The 20,164-nt window shown below is 37.0% G+C and overlaps 1 protein-coding gene and 1 pseudogene across 6 annotated transcripts in view; one reads left to right on the top strand and one right to left on the bottom strand.

The window, feature by feature from the left end:
- The window catches only part of ATG5 (autophagy related 5), a 126,887-nt gene that overhangs the window by 54,345 nt on the left and 52,378 nt on the right, over positions 1-20,164 (top strand). For all 6 annotated transcript variants that reach the window (XR_002175229.3, XM_073789471.1, XM_019929503.3 and 3 more), the window contains exon 6: positions 13,668-13,762. Coding sequence is in view for 5 of the 6 variants with exons in the window: in XM_073789471.1 (XP_073645572.1) it covers positions 13,668-13,762 (95 nt within the window). In the remaining variant the exon portion in view is untranslated. The remainder of the gene's footprint in view (positions 1-13,667; positions 13,763-20,164) is intronic.
- LOC117307536 (small ribosomal subunit protein eS25-like) lies at positions 849-1,493 on the bottom strand (annotated as a pseudogene).

The raw sequence follows: 20,164 nt of genomic DNA, 5'->3' as shown, positions 1-20,164 counted from the left end.
AGGGGTTTTTTGCTATTGAGTTGTATGAGTTTTTTTATATATTTTGGATATTAACCTCTTATCAGATACAAGATTTGCAAATATTTTTTCCCATTCAGTAAGTTGTCTTTTCATTTTGTTGATGATTTCTTCCGCTGAGCAGAAGCTTTTTAGCTTGATGTAGTTCCACTTGTTTATTTTTGCTTTTGTTGGCTTTGCTTTTGATGTCAGACTGAAAAAAATTGCCAGGACCTATGTTAAGGTATATGTGCATATATATTTTAACTTATTTTGTTTTTAAATGAATCTTTTGTTTTGAAATTTAATATCGTAATTCTCCTCAAGAGAATGGAAAACCCCAAGTGTACTTACTTTTCGTAATATTTTTTTTGTTTTGTCAATTAGCTCCTGATCACTTTTCCCTAGAGCAGTGTTTCTCAAAGTGTAGACAATGGGACAGAAGTATCCGTTTTAGCTAGGAACTGATTAGAAATGTATCCTAAACCAACTGAGTCAGAAACTCTGGGGCAGATCCCAGTAACTTGTGGTCCAGCACCCCTCCAGGTGATTGTGATGCACTAAAGTTTGAGAGCCACTACTCTTGAGCAGGATTTCTCATTGTTGGCACCATTAGATATTTTGGACTGGATAATTCTTTGATGTTGGGGTGGCGGCAGGGAGGGGCTGTCCTGTGCACTATAGGATGTTTGGCAGCATTCCTGGCCTCTGCCCACTCACTAGATGCCAGGAGCACACTACTCCCCGTTCTCAATCATCACATTAAAAAATGTCTCCAGACATTGCCAGATATCCCCTAAGCGGCAGAATCACCCCATTTGAGTACCACTGCTCTGAGAGGGTGATGTAGAATTTTTTTTTTGATTTAATAAAGTTTTATTTTTCAAAATATACAGCTGGTGGGACCTGTTAATGCATCTTCACCAGCAGCTGGAGCATCTCCACCCTTGGTATTTCTGGTGTAAATTACTTGAGCTCTGTGCTTTGAAACCAGTTTAACAAGTCCTTTACTAAGCAGCTCCTGCAGGGCTGCCCTGGCCAGGGAGCCACAAATCTTCAGTCTCTCAGAGACGACAGCTGGAGTTATAAGCTTATAGTTTGGAACTTCTTTACAGAGTTCGTCATACGTTGCTTTGTCAAACAAGACTAGGTTATTGAGCTTGTCCCGAGCTTTGCCTTTGGACCACTTCTTCTTTTTGGCCTTGCCCCCAGATTTGTTCACTGGGTCTTTTTCTTGGCCGACTTTCCGGCATCTTTCTTCTTCTTATCACCCTTGGGCGGCTTTTGCGCTTTGCGGCTAGCTGTGAGGCAGTCACACGTTGCTGTTTCCTGACACTAAAAGCTGGGGAAAAGGGACGGAAAACAATTTTCTAGATCCCGACAGCTAACTTCCTGGCGTTACTGACAGCCAGGCGTGCTCCAAGTGTGCAAGCGCCGCAGCCGGCCGCGCTCCGGAGTCCGTGATGTAGAATTACTGCATAAAACTGCTTCTCCATTAAAGTAGCAGTGATCATTTATTGAATCCCCAAGTTCTGTCCTGGGTACTTTACATGAATTATCACTGTCATCTCAACAGCCTTGTGAGATGTGTTTGAAAGTCTAAAGCCTGGGCCAATTTATTTATGAAGTTTCTCATCTGTTCCACCAACTCAGCCTTTGAGAACTACTATGTTCAGTTGTTACAGTGACTCATTTAGGCTGTATTTGGAACTATATTCTTTAAACAAAAGGACTTTGACATGTAAACAAATTAAAAAGTTATTTTAATCAGTTAACTCTTCTTGTATGTAACCATAACCATGTGAACTTCTTATTGTAAACTTAGCTATAATTGTTTCTGGATGATGAGGATTATTTTATTTTTGTTGAGGTTACTGTTAAATGACAAATGAATCAATAGTATGCTGTCATTTCAGTAAGACTGTTTACATTTTTTAAAAATTCATTTATTTATTTATTTTTGGCTGCGTTGGGTCTTCGTTGCTGCACGCGGGGTTTCTCTAGTTGTGGTGAACGGGGGCTACTCTTCATTGCAGTGCGCGGGCTTCTCATTGTGGTGGCTTCTCTTGTAGAAGAGCACGGGCTCTAGGTGCACGGGCTTCAGTAGTTGCAGCACATGGGCTCAGTAGTTCTGGCTCGTCGGCTCTAGAGCATGGGCTCAGTAGTTGTGGCACACGGGCTTAGTTGCTCTGCGGCATGTGGGATCTTCCCGGACCAGGGATCGAGCCCATGTCCCTGCATTGGCAGGCGGATTCTTAACCACTGCACCACCAGGGAAGTCCCTGTTTACATTTTTTGAAGTAACATGTGTCTTCCATATTTTTCCTTTTCCTTCTTTTGCTGCCTTTCCTCTCCCTCTCCAGCTTTCTGTGTGGCACTTGATCTAGTTCTGAGTATGTTGCTAACACTTCTTTCCCTCTCTTACCTCTCATTTAAACTTTTACCTACTCTCTGACCAATTCTTTCATTATCTTTCTAGGGTCTGGATGACCAGATAAACATTTTAGCTCAACAGTCTAATTAATGCGGGCCAGTGTGTTACCTATTCCCAGGTACCTATTTCATGTACTTTTTAACAAAGACCTAGAAATTACTTTATTGAGAATTCTAGAATTTCCTCCCCCTCCACTCTCCCAGTCCTATCCCCGTGACATTCTATTTACTCCATCTCTGCCTGTGCAGACCAGTCCTGACTAGTGGCTGTGATAAGAAGTTCTTGATGTCACAGTTCTCCATATTAATGATGTTTTTTCTGAACCAAAGAATTAACTGCCGTTCTATAGCAGGGCTAATTTGTTATTATTCGTTGCATGTCTCTTTTATTGCTTTAGAAACTAAAAGATTCAGAAATCCTTTTATGTGAAAATTACATTTAAATATTAAACTATTCCAGTGTTTTAATTAGTATTTAGAGAGTTGCACGATTTTAACCCAAATGCTGGAAAACTAGAAAAGAAGCAACCCATAAAAATGAGTGCAAAATAAACAAATTTGTGTATCTAAGATACAGGGTGTTCAGTCAAGTCCTGATCATTATCTTCAAAGTGGCTTTCTACTTAAGAAGCATTTCTTCCCACAGGGTCCCTTTAGGATCCAGACTATCTCTGGTTCCTGGGCTTTTCTACATCTAGCTTATTTCTATCTTTCTCTGTAGAGGAATATCAATAAAATATCCCAAATGGTATTTTTAATTGGAGTTTATTTGCATAAAAGATTTAACCAGATTCAGATTTCGCTTTATTTCACATTACCATAAACCACACTCAGAAGTACACTTCAAGATATATGCCTCTTTTTCTTAAAGTAGCTTCTTGTTTTTGTTAATAAACTCAGATTTTTTTTTCCTACAAGTATATTAACCTGCACTTAACTTTTCACTTATTTTAAGGTGAAATTATTTTTATGTGGGTTTTTAAAACCCTATAAAAACATTTTTGCAAGAAAAAAAATGTATTGCTATTTGTCCACTCAGAATATAAGGAAGGAGGAGCAGAGGAAAAAAGGCAATTAGTGGACATCTAATATCTGGGAAGGAGGAATAGAAGAGAGCAACTGCATAGGCTCATTGAGTGAAGGAGAAAGGGTTTACATACAGAAGTTTCCCCCCAAAAGTGGCAGGGGAGGGTGGTGGTGGTGATGGGATGAATTGGGAGATTGGGATTGACATATATACACTAATATGTATAAAATAGATAACTAATAACAACCTGCTGTACAAAATAAATAATATAAAATTCAAAAAAAAGTTTCCCCCCAATATTTTTATCATCATTTATTTTAAGGTGTTATTACACTCAGAATAATATTCTGTGGGATTCAGATATTTGAGTGTAAATGAATAAGTTGAGAAGCACTGGTAGAATAATTTCAATTTTTAATAACTTTATTCTTATTTCTACTGGAATTCTTAGAAATCCTGATTAACTTTTAGGATACATTATATCACTTATTACTAAAACCTACTGAATACATTTAAAATAATAGTATTTATTCTAAAATAAACTCACTATAGGAAGTAATATAGTTTATAAAATGTTGGATGGGCCCTATTTTGGGGGGTATGTGTATAATTTTACAAGTCAACTTTGTTTTGATAGTGAATGAGTTGTTATAATAAATAAATTGTGTAGTAATTGCCACCTGAATAATCCTAGTAGCTAAAAGCTAAACTATGGTTGAATTTTCCCGTTTTCCTCATCATTGTCCATGTCTGCTTTTAAGAGGTAGTTGTTCCTAGTTGAATGATGTTTTCAATTATCAGTTGCATTTTTCCTTGTTCTCATTGAAAAATAATGCCTTAATGTGCATGTTGAAGTAAATTTTTATTTACTTAAATGTTTATTAAGTATTTCTGCAGCAGCTACTGCTAACTGTTCAGTTTGAGATCTGTAACTGCCAAAGGAGACAAGATTTGGTAAACTATTATACCTGACACTACCATGAATTTTGAAGTATAGCACTGGAATTTTTGATAATGTGAACATTCTGTTCATGAACAGTTTCTCAGATTCCTGTTAATCATACGTCATTGAATTGACTCAACTTGGAGTTTTAACAAGCAAGCAGCGTTTTAATTTATAGAAATGTAACTGAAAGTTTTCTGTGATATGGTAGCATCCCTGAGAATCTACTGACCTGGTGACCTCAAGCAAATCATTTACCTGCTTTGAACCGCAGCTTCCCTCAAAAGTTGCTTTGAAAATCAAACAACATAAAATTCATTTAGGGTTTTAAAAAAACAGTTAAATTCTGTTCAGGTATGTTATTAATAAAAATGATCTCTGAGTTTCTACTATAATCAGAACCCATGACTTTTCACTCTAGCATCACTTGAGTTATTTTAATACCACTTTTTTACCAGCCTAACTTTTTAAAAAATTTTTATTTTTGGCTGTGTTGGGTCTTTGTTGCTGTGCGCGGGCTTTCTCTGGTTGTGGCGAACAGGTTGCGGTGTGCGGGCTTCTCATTGTGATGGCCTATCTTGTTGTGGAGCACGGGCCCTAGATCATGCGGGCTTCAGTAGTTGCGGCGCGTGGGCTCTAGAGCGCAGACTCAGTAGTTGTGGCGCATGGGCTTGGTTGTTCCATGGCATGTGGGATCTTCCTGGACCAGAGATCAAACCCGTGTCCCCCTGCATTGGCAGGCAGATTCTTAACCCCTGCGCCACCAGGGAAGTCCCCAGCCTAACTTTTAACATGCTTTTTACTTAAGCATCTGTCACTTGGTCACCTGCATTAGAAGAGAAGGGTGGGGAGGACTTGAACCATCAGGCACTACTAATGCACAATAAAGGACCAATCGGACCCATTAGAAATTGTGGTAACTTTATGTATGTCAGTTTGGCTTCCCCAGCTACATATTAAGTAAAGGAGAGTCCGTGTACTTGTTTTATATTTTGGTTTTTAATTCTCTACAGCTCCCAGTGCTCAATTAGGTACATAATAGGAGTAAATAAACACTTTAATAGATTTAACTCTATGCAGATCCTACAAAGTAAAAACTTAATTGAGTACACTGTTACTTCTATCAGTTGTTTTACTTTTACTTTTCTCTTCCTTGCCTGAATTAAACTGGAGATTCATAGTATGAACTCTTTGCAAATGGGGGACTTCTTTTAAAGAGGCATTTTTCATGTAGCCACCTTGGACAGATGAGATGGATTTGAAATAGAACAGAATTTACCTATAATCATATTACATTTACTAAATTCCTGTGATGTCCCAGTCCTGGATATGCCTTCTTAGTGATTCTTCCTAAGAATTAGATAAACATTATCAACTTTAAAAATGAGGAAAAGAGCTTACAGGGCTAGTAAGAGATGGGACCAGGATTTGATCTTAGATCTCTGATTCTAAAGCCAGTGTATTTTCCATCTGGAGGCTGTTAACTCTGGCTACATATTGGAATCATCTGGGCGTTTCCAAAAAATACAGTTCCAGGGAATCTGAAATAACTGGTCTGGAGTGGGTCCTTGACATTAGTATTTTTTTAAAAGTTTCTCAGGTGGTCCAGGTAGGCAGCTAAAGCTGAGAAATGTTGCATGATATATTGCATCTCCAGTGACCGCTGGTGCCCCACCCAGCTTTTTAAGCTTTTGTCATTTGTCTATGAAGAATTATTAATAAAATTTTTTCATTTACAGTTTCTCATCAGAAGCATGAGGAATTTGTATTAGAATAAAGATAGAGTATCCTGCATAACAAACATTGCAAAGATAATAGTGAATATAATGGAGTATCTTTTTCTCCATTGGTCTTTCAAAAGTTAAAATAGATTTTTGTTTTTGTCTTATGACTTTGGAGTGCTCTGAGTGAAGTAAAACTGGGCTTGATTACATGTTAAGTTTGTTTCTGGCCCTCTGAATTTAGGAAAGTGATAAACTGTAACTTAACCTGAGAGGAAGAATATTTTCTCAATTTACAGTAGTTTTGAAAGGTAACAAGTCAGGTAATCTGGTTAAAAATCTATAGGTGATTTACGCAGGAATACATTTAGTTAATTAGCGCTGGCCTGCCACTGGCTATAGCTCTTTAAATCTCTTTTTAGCAAACAAGCTACTTTAAAAATTGTCTTGTAGAGCCAGTGAAGACTTGAATATAATTGAGGGTCATTTCTTCCTTTTTTAAAATTTTTAACATGAGCACATAGAATAAGTTGCGGGTTTTTAACATTATGATTTTTTTTGAATTTTGAATCCCTTTTATGTTGTTACTGGCCCAATTTGAAAATAAATTTGAAGTAAATGTTTCTTAATTGGTTGAAATACAGTAATTGAATTCTGTCTATTAAAATAAAGTCAACTACTGGGATTGACTCTTGGAATGCATTTTAATTGGGGGAGAGAGAGTAACTAATTAAACATGTAAATAGGGTAATTTCAAAGAACGGTTAAGTGTTTAGAAGAAAACAATAATACTTTAGCTAGAATTATGAGGAAATTCTCCCCTGAGGAGGTGACACTTCTGTTGAGACTTGGATGATGACAAAAAAGCAGCTATGTGACGATTGGAAAAGTGGGGGATTCCAAGCCTCTAACTGTGATATGGGGATAAGCTTGGTGTTTTCTAGGGACAGAAAAGAAAAATAGTGTGATTTGGAGCTTTAGTAAGTAAGCAGATTGGTAGCAGCGAGATCTCAGAGGGATGCAGGAACCATTGCATTCCAAGGGAGTGGGAGGGGGCTGAAAGGAACCAGCTTCCCGGGAAGGAGGTATTTCATTACCAACATTATGGTTGCTTGCATGCAGAGTTTGAGTGGGGAGCAGTCTGCCCCATTTGTAGCCAGTAAGGAGATGCATTGGATTTTTTCTTTTAATAATGATTCTAGTACTTAACTTCAAATAATCGTATTGTTAAAGTACATTATAAAGCATTATTCCTTATGGCCCATTAGAAAAATGTTTAGAAATTTATTCATTCATGGTATGATTCAATTTATGTTTTAAAAGAGCATTCTGGATGCTGTGTATTATGGATACAAGTGGAAGGGCAGAGCCCAATTAGGAGGCTGTCGCAATGGTTCAGATGAGAGTTGATAGTGGTTTAGATGAAAGTTGTAGCAGTGAATACAGAGAGAATTGCACTGTAAAAATATATATTGATTCCTCTCCTTGAGGCCAGTTTTCTAGACGGTGTGTTACAGCATCTTTAATGTTTTCCAAGAGTGAATCCCAGTAATTGACTTTATTTTAATAGACAGCACTTCTTTTTTAGGGCAGAGGACTATGGTAGTTCTCCTTATTCATGGTTTTGTTTTCCACAGTTTCAGTTTCCTGTGGGCATACGTGGTCTGAAGATATTAAATGAAAAATTCCAGAAATCAGTAATTCACAAGTTTTAAATCGTGCACTGTTCTGAGTAGCATGATGAAACCTTGTTCCGTCTCACCTCAGCATGTGAAGTATAGGGGATGATTCTGGTATATCCACACTGTATGTGCTACCCTCCTGTTAGTCACGTAGTAGCCGTCTCAGTTATCACATCAACTGTTGTGGTATTGCTGGGCTTGTGTTCAAGTAACCCTTATTTTACTTAATAATGGCCACAAAATGTTAGTGATGCTGGCAATCGGGATAGTCTCTTACTGTGCCTAATTTATAAATTAAACTTTATTACAGGTATGTAGGTATAAGAAAAACACAGTATGTGTAGGATTCGGTACTATCCGCTGTTTCAGGCATCAACTGGAGGTCTTGGAACGTATCCCCCATGGATAAGGGGAGACTACTATAAATGTCTTCTCTCAGTTTATTCTGAGACAGTGATGCTCCAGGTCAAAGATTTCCTCAGATCCAGGTTTTATTGCTCTTTTGATTCACTCTAACAACAAATTCCCCAGGGTACAATCCTATTGCCAAGATGAGTGTTTACGAACAGGATTAAGGATTGACCTTCTCCTGGTTTGGTTCTCCTCTCAGCCTTAATACAGAGGCCAGCCTGCTGGTCCTGCCTACTTCTGTTTTCATGACAAATTTTCAGGGGTCCTTGAAGCATTTTCAAGACTTCTTTGAAGATACATCACAGTAACTTTAAACCTCAAACAGAAGTTCTCATGGAAATGTGTGGGTGCAGTTCTGTTAAGAAGCATCCAAGCACCAGTGGACTTGCTGCCGTACAGAGAATGTTCCCTTCCCTGGGTCAGCCCTAACTGTCCTGTTAACATATGACTCAGAGGACAAATGAGTTTGAAGATACAGGTCACATATTTAACACACCTGTGTTTGGTACCTACCAGTAATTACTGTTTTTTTTCCCCTCCTACTTTGCTTCACAAAGATGTTTACTATATTACATGTTAAGAAATTAATTCGAATAGGTCTGTACTTGGATATGTTTTCTGCTGTAAATTTTGAAAGCCTCTGGTCAAAACACCATGTATATTACATGACCACCTGTAGTACTGATTTGAATAATACTGTTGATAAATGCAGAATTCTGTGAGGAGTGTGTTCCCTTCAGTAGTGATTTTCAACCATTTGCTTTTCTCTTTAAAGAAAAGCTTAAAGCCTGTGTTTTATGGGCCATCATGATCTGACACTTATTTAGGGTGCTGTAAATCTGTTCTTTTTGACATCACAGACTTAAAGAGCAGGAAGTGGATGGTGTGCATGTGGAAGCCATTTCACCCCTTTCCTATGGTTATATCCCAGCCAGCAATACCACATTACTGAATTGAGGCTGGGTCGCAGTCCCTTAGATGTCCTCCACGTTTCCTGTGGGATCCTGTAAACGAATACATTGTTTGTGGCATTTGAATATTAAAAATTATTTTGCCTTGAGTTCTTAATAAAGCTTAAGTGGAAGAGCAGAAACATCCTTTAAGATCGCCACTTTTTTCTGCAGCTTTTTCCATGTGAGGAACAAAGAATACAAATGTAATCAATTTATTTTTCATGCTTCTTAAGAAGATCTTTGGTTTAAAAAATTTTTTTTTCTGGATTTTTAAAAAATTTCCAAGACCAATATAAAAGCTTAATTCAGCAGAGAGTGAGAAAAAAAAAATTGGTGGCCACCAGGATTTTGAGGAATTCTGTTTTTAATATCTTTAAAAAAAATAGATTTGACTTTCTATAGCACAGCTATAGAAAACAGAAACCAGCTTATCAATCATATTCTTAATAGCTCTGGCAAGAAGTACGTTAAGTTACCTTCTTTTCTCCCATTCTTTGTATAAGCTAAGCGACTGCTAGTTTTAATTTTTTCTTCTACTTAGTAGTTTGTTTTGTTTTAGAATTAGAACTAAATTAACATGAAAGCTGTTGAAATAGATATACATTTACCTAACTTTACAGTTTAAAAAATGAGCAGCTAAAGACCATTGAGCTTCTTTTACTTGTAGGTACTGTTTTCGTGGCCAATGACACAAATAACTAAATTTACAACTTAATTATAATAACTAATTGTTTGGTGACAGGTTAATATATACTTGATTCATTACTATGTAGGAAGTTAGCAATACATCCTTACTCCAATTTTATTTAATTATTGACTAAGGGATAAAAGAGTTCCTGATGTTACAAAACCCAGTGTGCAAGACATTTGGTTATAAACTGAAACTCAGCACTGATTTTCTTTTAATTTCTTTTATTTGTGTCTTTCTAATTAATAACTTTGACTTATAAAAGTTAGATTATTCTTGGTTGGAATGTTTTTGGTATTGTTGAGGAAATGCCTATTTTATATAAGAACATAACATTTTTATAAGAAGATAAAGCTAATCTTAATTAATACAGATTTTTATTATGTCTTTATTCCTTTAAAACATAGTTGTATCAGACTAGGTCCAGTTAGGAGATAGAAACCACACAGAGGGATAAATAGGTTAAGTATGATATACTGAATGATTAAACTCCGGTAAAAGAGTAACTGAAGATATAAGAAAATCATATCTGGTACCTTGGGGCTAAAGAGGAAGGTCACACTTAAAAGGAGCCCCTTCCCAGGGCTGGGTTTAGAACTCATTGGAGAATGTATATTCCAGCCCATTGGGTTAGTAGAGAAGTGTTCACTATTTTGCCCAGATTGGAGCAGGTCTGCAGTGGCTGGGAAGTCAGGAAAATCTGGAGTGCGGGCCACCAGCAACAAGTGGCACAAGCATGCAGAGGGACTGGCGTCTCTGTGGGAAACTGTAGGCCAGCCACCCATATGGGCCTGCAGAGGAAAGCAGGGTGCTAATTTGGGCAAGGAGCCTTCAGTGTGTGTGTGTGTAGGCAGGAGCCCCTTTCTCCTGCAGTGTCCTTTCAGTACTCTCTACTGAGAAAGCTTAATGTGATTGTCACGCTAGAGATGCTTAAAGCAATTGTGTCCGTTATGCCTGTGTATATATTGAAGGGTGAATTTGGAGTTGAGTGTCAGCAAATTGATAATGTGCACAGTAATGTTTCTTTTTCCAGTTTACTTTTTTGCAGTATAGGTACGTGAAAGCTTTTCACTAATTACCTTTCTGTACTTTTTGTTTGTTTGTGTTTGCTTTCCTTCCTTTAGCCCTATTGACATTTTGAGTCAGATAATTCTTAGTTGTGGAGAGCTGTCCTATGCATTGTGGTATGTTTAGCAGCATCCCTGTCTTTTACCCACTAGATGCTAGTAACACACACATATTGGTGACATCCAAAAATGTCCCCAGACCCACAGTGGAGCAAAATCTTCCCTGGTTAAGGACCACTGCTTTAGCCCATTTTTTCCCCTCTGTTAGAAACAGTATAAATTTTTCATTTAATAGAGGTTTGCTTGTGGTTTTTAATAAGTTATATTTTGATAAAGAAGGTGTCTTAAATAATTATAAAATTTTATTTTTAGAAGAGGTATTAGAACTATTTAACTCCTTTTATTTCATCTGTAAGTGAATTAGGGCAGAATTTTCAGTTGATTTGTTATTTCTAGTCTAGCTATTAAGTTACAGACCTAGGATAAGAATCCAAAAATTTTAATGAAAATTTATATATGTAGTATTCTGTTATTCATTGATTCAAGAGCATATGTTGTGCATGCACTGTGGTAGGTGTTAGAGATTTAATGACGAGGCAGTGAGTAAAATTTTAGCAGTGCACGAAGAATCACTTTATTTAGCTGTCACATTCTTGCTTGATACTTGAAAGCAGAAAGATACTTTTAAAAAAGCATTGACTGAATAATTGATTCATACATGAAAGGACTGTGGTTAAAGGAGCTACTCTTAGCATTAAGATGCAGTTTTGTGGTTGCAACTGTTGAAACGGTTGTGGGCTTTGAATCAGAAGACCAAGAGTCTTGTCTTGGTTCTTAACTAAACTCATAACAAGCTGGACCTTAGTTGTCATCTGTGAAATTGCCCTGGACTGACTGGGTTCTAAATTCCCTATCCTACCAGTTCTATTGTAGTATGTGTCTTTCCCCAGATTGGAGTTGAAAATGAGATTAGAGAAGGCCTAGAGCCTGTCACAGTCATCTAAGAAGAAACAGCTAAACTTTGTTTTTTATATATAATTATGATGGCTTAAGCAGTATGAATATATTACCAGTAAATTGGGTTGAGATGAGTCTAGTAGTAGAGAATATACCAGGCTGACCTGAGATTCTGGAGTATTCATGTACTTTACAGAGATTTGATTCTGAGATAAATTTCTGTGTATAAAAAATATTTTAAGGTAGAAATCCGGGTGAGTTAAAGGCGTTAAAAAACAACACACAGAATGGGAAAAAAAATAGTTGTGTATTATTTATCAGATTAAGGGGCTTGTATCCAGAATACATAAAGAACTCTTACAATACTCAACAACAAAAAGATAAACAACCCAGTTAAAAAGAGGACAAAGGATTTGATAGTCATTTCTCCAAAAGAAAATATATAAATGGCTAGGAAACAAATGAAAAGATACTCAGCATAATTAGTCTTTAGGGAAATGGAAATCAAACCATAAGGGGATACCACTTCATACCCACTAGAATGACTATAATAAAGAAGATGGACAATAATGTGTTGGCAAGGATGTGGACAGATCAGAACCCTCATACATTGTTGGCGGGGGTGTAAAATGGTGCAGCCTCTTTGGAAAGCAGTTTGGCAGTTCTTCAAAACATAGTTACCATATGGCAGATAAACAGTTACTGTGTAACTCAGCAATTCCATTCTTAGGTAATATGCCCAAGAAAATAGAAAATACGCATCCATACAGAAACTTGTACGTGAATGTTCATGGTAGCATTAATCATAATAGCCAAAAAGTGGGAACAGCCCAAATGTCTACAAACTATTGAATGGGTAAACAAAATGTGGTATCTCCATACAATGACATATTATTTGGTAGTAAAAATAAAGTTCTGATAACATGCTACAACATGAATGAACCTTGAAAACATAGTAAGCAAGAAAAACAGATGCAGAAGACCACATATTATATGATTCCATTTATATGAAATTTCTGGAATAGAGTAGAGATTAGTGATTTCCAGGGGATGTGGGGGGAGGGCATAATTATTAATGGGTATAGGTTTCTTTTGGGGATGATGAAAATGTTCTGAAATTATATATTGGCAACTCTGAATATGCTAACAACCACTCAGTTAACACTTCAAAAGGGTGAATTTTATGGTATGTGAATTATATATCAGTAAAGTGGGGTTTTTTTTGTTTAAAGCAAGCCTTACATTTTTAAAAAGGAGTTGTTTAATCAGTCTGGGATTAAGCTGCAACTGACAGTTATTTAAGTGTCAGTTTCACATTTCTTTCAAAGCCTGTCCTATAATTTTATCTTTTTTTCTGTTTAATGTGTACTGTGTTTGGTATTTTTACTTTGTTTCTTTAAACAATTTGTGGTTAAACTTTAGGTCACTTGAAGCTGTGCCTTTAGTTTAGACAGTAGGAATAGGACCAAGGGAATCGAGACATTCATCTATACCTGATGTTTTTTGCTGTGCTAACACCAGTAGTCATAATCTATTTAGAGTTTCTCTTATGAGAAAAAATGTCTATGGAGATATCTAGGAAAAGGAAGCAACAATAATGTAGAAAAAAAATAATTTTATATCTTGCTTTATGTTTAGTTATGGAAAGATAAATTTAGGAAAAATAATATAGAAATAATGCCCTTTCAGAAACTTCTATTAGAATGGATGCTTAACAACTTTAATCTCTTCATATGAGGTATTAAATTATAATGTTGTTCATTTTTAATGAATAATTTATCATTACAGACAGATTTGACCAGTTTTGGGCCATCAATCGGAAACTCATGGAATATCCTGCAGAGGAAAATGGATTTCGTTACATCCCTTTTAGAATATACCAGGTAGGAAGTAACATTTTTAACAATACCAACTTATGAAAGTCTCGGACATCTTACTTCTTGAAGCACTCTAGTCCAAACTCTTTTCAGTTTGCATAGTAACTGAATAACATTTATTAGGGTTTTCCAGATCTCTTCCTTTTGGTGGCAGTCAAATCAGAGACTGTACTGTGAAATATGTGACTCATTTAGTTGGTGCTCTTTATTTGCAGATTTTGTATTTGCAGATTAGCCTGCTTGCTAAAATTTATTTGCAACCTCAAAGTCAGTACTCAACAGTACTTCCCTGGACATGTACAGAGTGATGAAAAATTTGCTTTGCCCATGTGCACATTTTCAGTGATGCTGTGCCTTCTTGTTTCTGCTCTCATACTGTAAACAAGTGACTTTTCCCAGTCTATTTAGTGCCACGTTCTTCACGTTTTTGTGCTTTTCGTTGGTAATTTTGATGTTAAAAATGACTCCCAAGCATAGTGCTGAAGTGCTACCTTTATACAGAAACATACATAAAACAAGGTTATGTATTGATGAGTTGAAGACATGTGACCAGAGACTTGCAGTAACCCTTGTAGTCCCCCTAAGAGCAATGGTTCAGTATTTGTTAATTCAGTCAGTGTTTGCAGTAACTTTATAGAACATAAGTACCACAGATGAGAATCGACTGTATTTGTTTTAGATGATGGGTCCTCAGTGTTGTACAACAAAATAAATAGTAGCGTCTCATTACTGTACACTTTCATGGGGTTAAGAAACTCCATGTTTCTGTAGAGTACTTTAAAACTACCATATATTTCCTATATAGCAATACTGAGTAAATTTTCATTGAATGAATGGTATCCAGAAAGCTAGTTGCCTACGATCATGGAAAAAGCAGTTAAGAATAGGAATTAGAAACACAGTATCACAAACATAGACTCTCATCTAGCAGGCCTTCGATTCAGACTCAAAGAGATTGTGTCATAACTTCTCTCTGTAGCCATTTTTACTATCTAACAGTCTTTACTCATAGTTACTTCTACAGTTATTTTTTAATCTTTTATAGTGCCATCAGATTAATGTGTGTTCAAAGAGGAAAACAAACTGTCCAATTGAAAAGTAAAAAACAAAAATCCCAATATACTCAAAGAATGAAAAGTTTTTATGACTTAAATAAGGTTGCTTCTCATTTATTTCATTAACATAATGGCAAATAGACTATGTTTAGATCATGGATTCATAATACGTACAATAGAAATAAAATGAGAAAAATGCCTGATGGAATAAAGACCAGGTGATCTAATCAGCCGCACTCCTCTGCTTCCTTTTTTCAGGAAAGTAAAATTTTAATTCCACGAGTCTTTGTTAAGCACAAATATTACCCAGTGGGTTTGGAAATGCCATAATTTATTTATTTATACTTTATCTTATATCATGAAGAATCTGAGGCAATTTACAAGAATATATTTTGTATAGTCACAAAATAGAAAAAGGTTGAAATTTAAAATTAGAGCCACCAAAGATATAAAATGGAAACCCAGCATGAAATGAACTACGCTATGAATAAGTGAGATCGTCAAATTTATTAAAATTGACCTATAAATTTGACCCCAAGCTTCCTTGTAGCCAGAGCAAAGGGGAAGGAAATGTGATGAGATATAACTTTGTTTTTCATTTTATATATGATGAAAACTTACTAGGTCATCAGGAAAGCTGACTTTTCTTGAGCACCACCTAGGAAAGAAATTCTCACATGGCCTCACTTTGAAGGGACAGGGCAATCAATATCCTTTATACCTTACCTACAGTAAAAATATAATAATAGTTTCAGTAAAGCTGCTTCCTGAAGTGTCACTCAGCGATAGCTAAAGACAATGTGTCATAAGCCATGGATCATCCACAGTATAATAAAGACTTGGCGAAGTAATGGGAAGGCTAAGGCAGAATAAAATTTTAGGTTATTTTATGGAAGAATGTGTTTATCAAATAAGAAGGAAAGTAATTGATGGAGCAAGGCAGTTGAGGATTGGGATTAACCAGTAAAGTTTTTAGCCCAAGAGAAGAGAGGTTTGCAGAGACCTGTTAAGGAAAAGGAAGGGAAACATTGTTGCTGCTCACATGAGAGAGTCTCAGTCTTCTCTGTACAGGCAGCAGAGCAGTAGAACAGTTTCGGCAACTGTTAATGTTAAACAGTGTGCAAATAGGACAGTTTCTATATCTGCATAAAATAATGTGAGAAAGGTGGCAGGAAGCCTAGTTGTATGGAGAGAAGAAATGTCTCACGTTACATAAATTGGTACTGACCACCTAGGTATTCCCTAAGAGAACTTCAGCAGTGATTTTACAGAACTAGATTCAGTAGTGATATGCTTTAGTTATTGCACTGAGAAAAGCCAAAACGGAGTCAGATTTTATGGACTAAGTATAGTACTTATAGTGGGTAGGATCCTTTATGTGGTCTGTAAATCTCATAGGGAGAGGCTGCGTCTTCACCATCACTGACATAGATATTGGTGATTAAAATACGGATTAAAAACAGTAACAGGTTATTACGGAATTTTAGAGTGGTCCTGAAGTTTTCTGAGTAGATTTCTTTTTTTTTTTTTTTTTAATGCAGCAGCCCACTTTTGGGTTGAACTTGGAAGGGGTGGGTAGATGGGGATAAGTGATATTGACTCAGGTGGCTTGACTCTGTCCTCCTGGGGACCAGTGGTTATAGCATCACATATTTATGGAAATTCTAAAGCACAGTTTGAAAATCTCTTTATCTGGGCCTGGACAGGTTCAGTGATTTGCCCAAGTTAGGTAATTCTTGATCTAACTAGCACTGTGGATACACTAATACGCTCAACATGTTAGTGATATCTTTGAAGGCAAGGTTAGTTTTTTTTGTTTGTTTGGGCTTTTTTTTTGTTTTTTCCTCTTTAAATCTGTGTAGTAGGATTTATTTAGCACAGTGTTACGTACACTGTAGGTGCTTCACAAGTACTTACTTCGTTGAATCTTGGAATATTAAAAGCACCAAAGATCACATAATTCTGAAGCTGAAAAAAAGACTTTATAGTTCAAATAATCCAAAACTGAAAGAACTAGCTGGCTTTAACAAGGATAGTGCTGTTGTAGTAATTGAAGAAAACACACTTCTAAAATTAATTCAAATGGTGGGAGAATAGTAGGAGCAAGTGGAAAAGAGCTGTTGGAGGGGTTGCATCCAGAAACAGCGCATGATAGATCAAGATCACAGTTTTGCCTTATTCACCTAGTCTGACAATTTGTGACTTCATGTAAACCTCTCTGAGCTCGCCAAGTTGTCAGATATTTGAGACATAAAGGCCAAAGCAGTTTCCCTTGAAAAACAGGTTTCCTACTAAGAGCACTGCACTAGAAGGGAGGCCTCTGAGGCTCTGTGGGAGGTGTGACACTGACGAGTTGTGTGTCCACAGGCGCTTACTGTCTTGCTGGGCCTTCATTTCCTCATCCACAAAATGAAAAGGGCATGACTGAGTGAATTTATACATCTGGTCGGAATTGTTCTTTAAAGAAGCCATATTACAGGTTTATCTAATTATACCAATGATATTCTTTTTCAAACACTTTATACTCCTGATTTCAGAGCAGATTTATTATTTTTACAGTAAGTACAGTTCTTTCCTTTATGGCAGTATTTACCATTCTTTTCTGGGGAATATTGTCAGATGTATCCATACCTGTTACTGTCATATCATAACATTAAAAGGATTCAGAGAGAGAATGTGAGAGAGAGAGGGAAAGAGAATGTGCATGTGTGAGAGAGAATGGTTTTCATAAAGTGCTATAATTAGATAGAAAGTGGGAAGCTAGAGAATTCTCAAAATTTGCTTGACAAAACCTGGCTGCCAGGTGGTGACTGTTAGGGCAGAGCTTGCTGCCTGATCTTTCCTCTGTCAAGACAGTGGCAGCTTTTCCTCAAACAGGGAGAGACAGAGCCTCAGGGTTTTTTGTTATTTATCTATTTATTTATTTTTGGCTGCGTTGGGTCTTCGTTGCTGCGCATAGGCTTTCTCTAGTTGTGGCGATGGGGGGCTACTCTTCGTTGTGGTGTGCAGGCTTCTCATTGCGGTGGCTTCTCTTGTTGTGGAGCACGGGCTCTAGGCATGCAGGCTTCAGTAGTTGTGGCTCGTGAGCTCTAGAGTGCAGGCTCAGTAGTTGTGGCACACGGGCTTAGTTGCTCTGCAGCATGTGGGATCTTCCTGGACCAGGGCTCGAACCCATGTCCCCTGCATTGAAAGGCGGGTTCTTAACTGCTGCGCCACCAGAGAAGACCCTGAGCCTCATGGTTTTATTGGTTCTCTTTATTGACTTTGCTGTTGGCTTTACCCTTATCTGGTTTGGTTCTTACTGGAACTTGATTAAAATTTTAGACGTGAGATGCATAAGTGAATATAAAAATTTAGGAGACTTAGTTTTTGCCCATTGTCCATTCTCTGGCTTTTTCCATTTCCCTATTTTGTACTTTTGAATCTTCATTCATACCTTGACCAAAGGAAGATGGGATCTGCTTTCTGTTTTCCTTAATTATATGATCTAAAGGTGATACCATATTTCTCCTGTTCTACAGCTGATTAGTTTGTGTGGTTGGGATAGTCTGTTGATAAAGTGTAGCTTTTACTTATGTGGCATTTTGATTAATCTGTACTTTTCATTTCTTTAATATACTAGATATAGATCTCTGTACTATTTGAGACCTTAAATTAGTAAGTAAATTTAAATAAAACCTGAAAATCCAGGTTTATTAATAAGACAAATAAAGGGCATAATTTTGCTAAACTTTTTTCTTTGCAGCATTCTAATAGAATTCCTGTATAGCAGGGGGTAGAAAGGATAGGACAGCGAGCATGCTTGGGTGAGGCCCATTTTATCTTTGGAAGCCTCAAAACCATCTTAGGATGTAGGGATCATTATCTGATTTTACACTCAGGAAACTGAAGCTGAGGAATTTTTTTTTTTTTTTTTTTTTTTTTTTGCGGAACACGGGCCTGACACTGTTGTGGCCTATCCCTGTTGTGGCCTATCCCGTTACGGAGCACAGGCTCCGGACGCGCAGGCCCAGCGGCCATGGCTCACGGGCCCAGCCGCTCCGCGGCATGTGGGATCTTCCCGGACCGGGGCACGAACCCGTGTCCCCTGCATCGGCAGGCGGACTCTCAACCACTGCGCCACCAGGGAAGCCCCAGCTGAGGAATTTTAAATCACTTGCTCAGGGGCACACATATGAAATGTGGAACAACTAGTATCCAGACGTAGGTGAGACTTACAAAGAAAATATAATTTTATTTATAAAAATTAAGTTTACAGAATTTTCAAGACATAAGTGTTACATAAAGTGAAGTCCACTTTGACCAAACCTAGAAAATCTCTAACTGGTGATATTCTTTAAAGGTTGACTTTTATACAGATTGTTGGAAAACTTTAGTTCTTTTTCATCTGTAATTTGATTACCATGGACTCAAAATGACTCTAAATTCAATGATGGAATTTTAGTGGTAAAAGTAAAATAGGTCCAAAAGTAGTTTAGAGATCCATTACAGACCCCAAAATGTGTCATTTCTGTCATTTACATGGCAGTTTACTTTAGCCTCTGTGTTCCTGAAATCCAGGTGCTTCATATTAGCCAGTATTCTAGAGACGAGGTTAATGGCAGGAAGTGCTTCAAAAATGTAACTAAAATGTTATTGAGATAAGCACACGTAAACAGGTGTGATTAAGGAGGATATCTGTTTAAAAAGACTTGTAAAGTGACTGTGAAATCCTTAGGCATTGGTATTTAGGTTGTATAGTAAAAATTAGGCACATAATTTCTGTTTTTCAAGAAGCAGTGGATTCATAACTGTTATCCTACCAATATGCTACATGTATGAAAAGGTTGTCTCATTCATTCATTCAAGTTCATTTGTTCACAGACATTGCATGCTATGCCTAATACTGTGCACAGGGGATGCAAGTGGTTATTAATACGGTACATCATCCTTTAAAAGTTTATAATCTAGAGGTGGAAATAAATTAATCAAATAAGTACACAAACAAATTTTAAATCACAACTGTGATTGGTGCTGTGAAGGAGAGGTATATAGTGCAATAAAGCCTAATTCCTCTAAGGGGAATCTGATCTAGCTTAATAGGGCAGAGAAGCCATCTTTGATGAAAGTGTCATGTCTTTTGAGGTCTGACAAGTGGATAGACTTAAGGTAGGCAAAGAGTAATGAGAGGACCTTTGAAGGCAGAGGGGACATTGTAAGTATGAGGACAGCCTGTTGGTCTTGAGCACAGAGTTGGGAGCAAAATAAATATTTTGCTTACTTTTCTTTTGGGTTATTTATCTGATTTAAAAAAAATTATTTTTATAGATATTAACCATTTTTCTGTCAAACACTTTGTAAAAAATAATCACAA

The sequence above is a fragment of the Tursiops truncatus genome, chromosome 12, assembly GCF_011762595.2.
Source record: "Tursiops truncatus isolate mTurTru1 chromosome 12, mTurTru1.mat.Y, whole genome shotgun sequence".
NCBI classification, from domain to species: domain Eukaryota; kingdom Metazoa; phylum Chordata; class Mammalia; order Artiodactyla; family Delphinidae; genus Tursiops; species Tursiops truncatus.
This window is presented reverse-complemented; position numbering and strand designations above follow the sequence as displayed.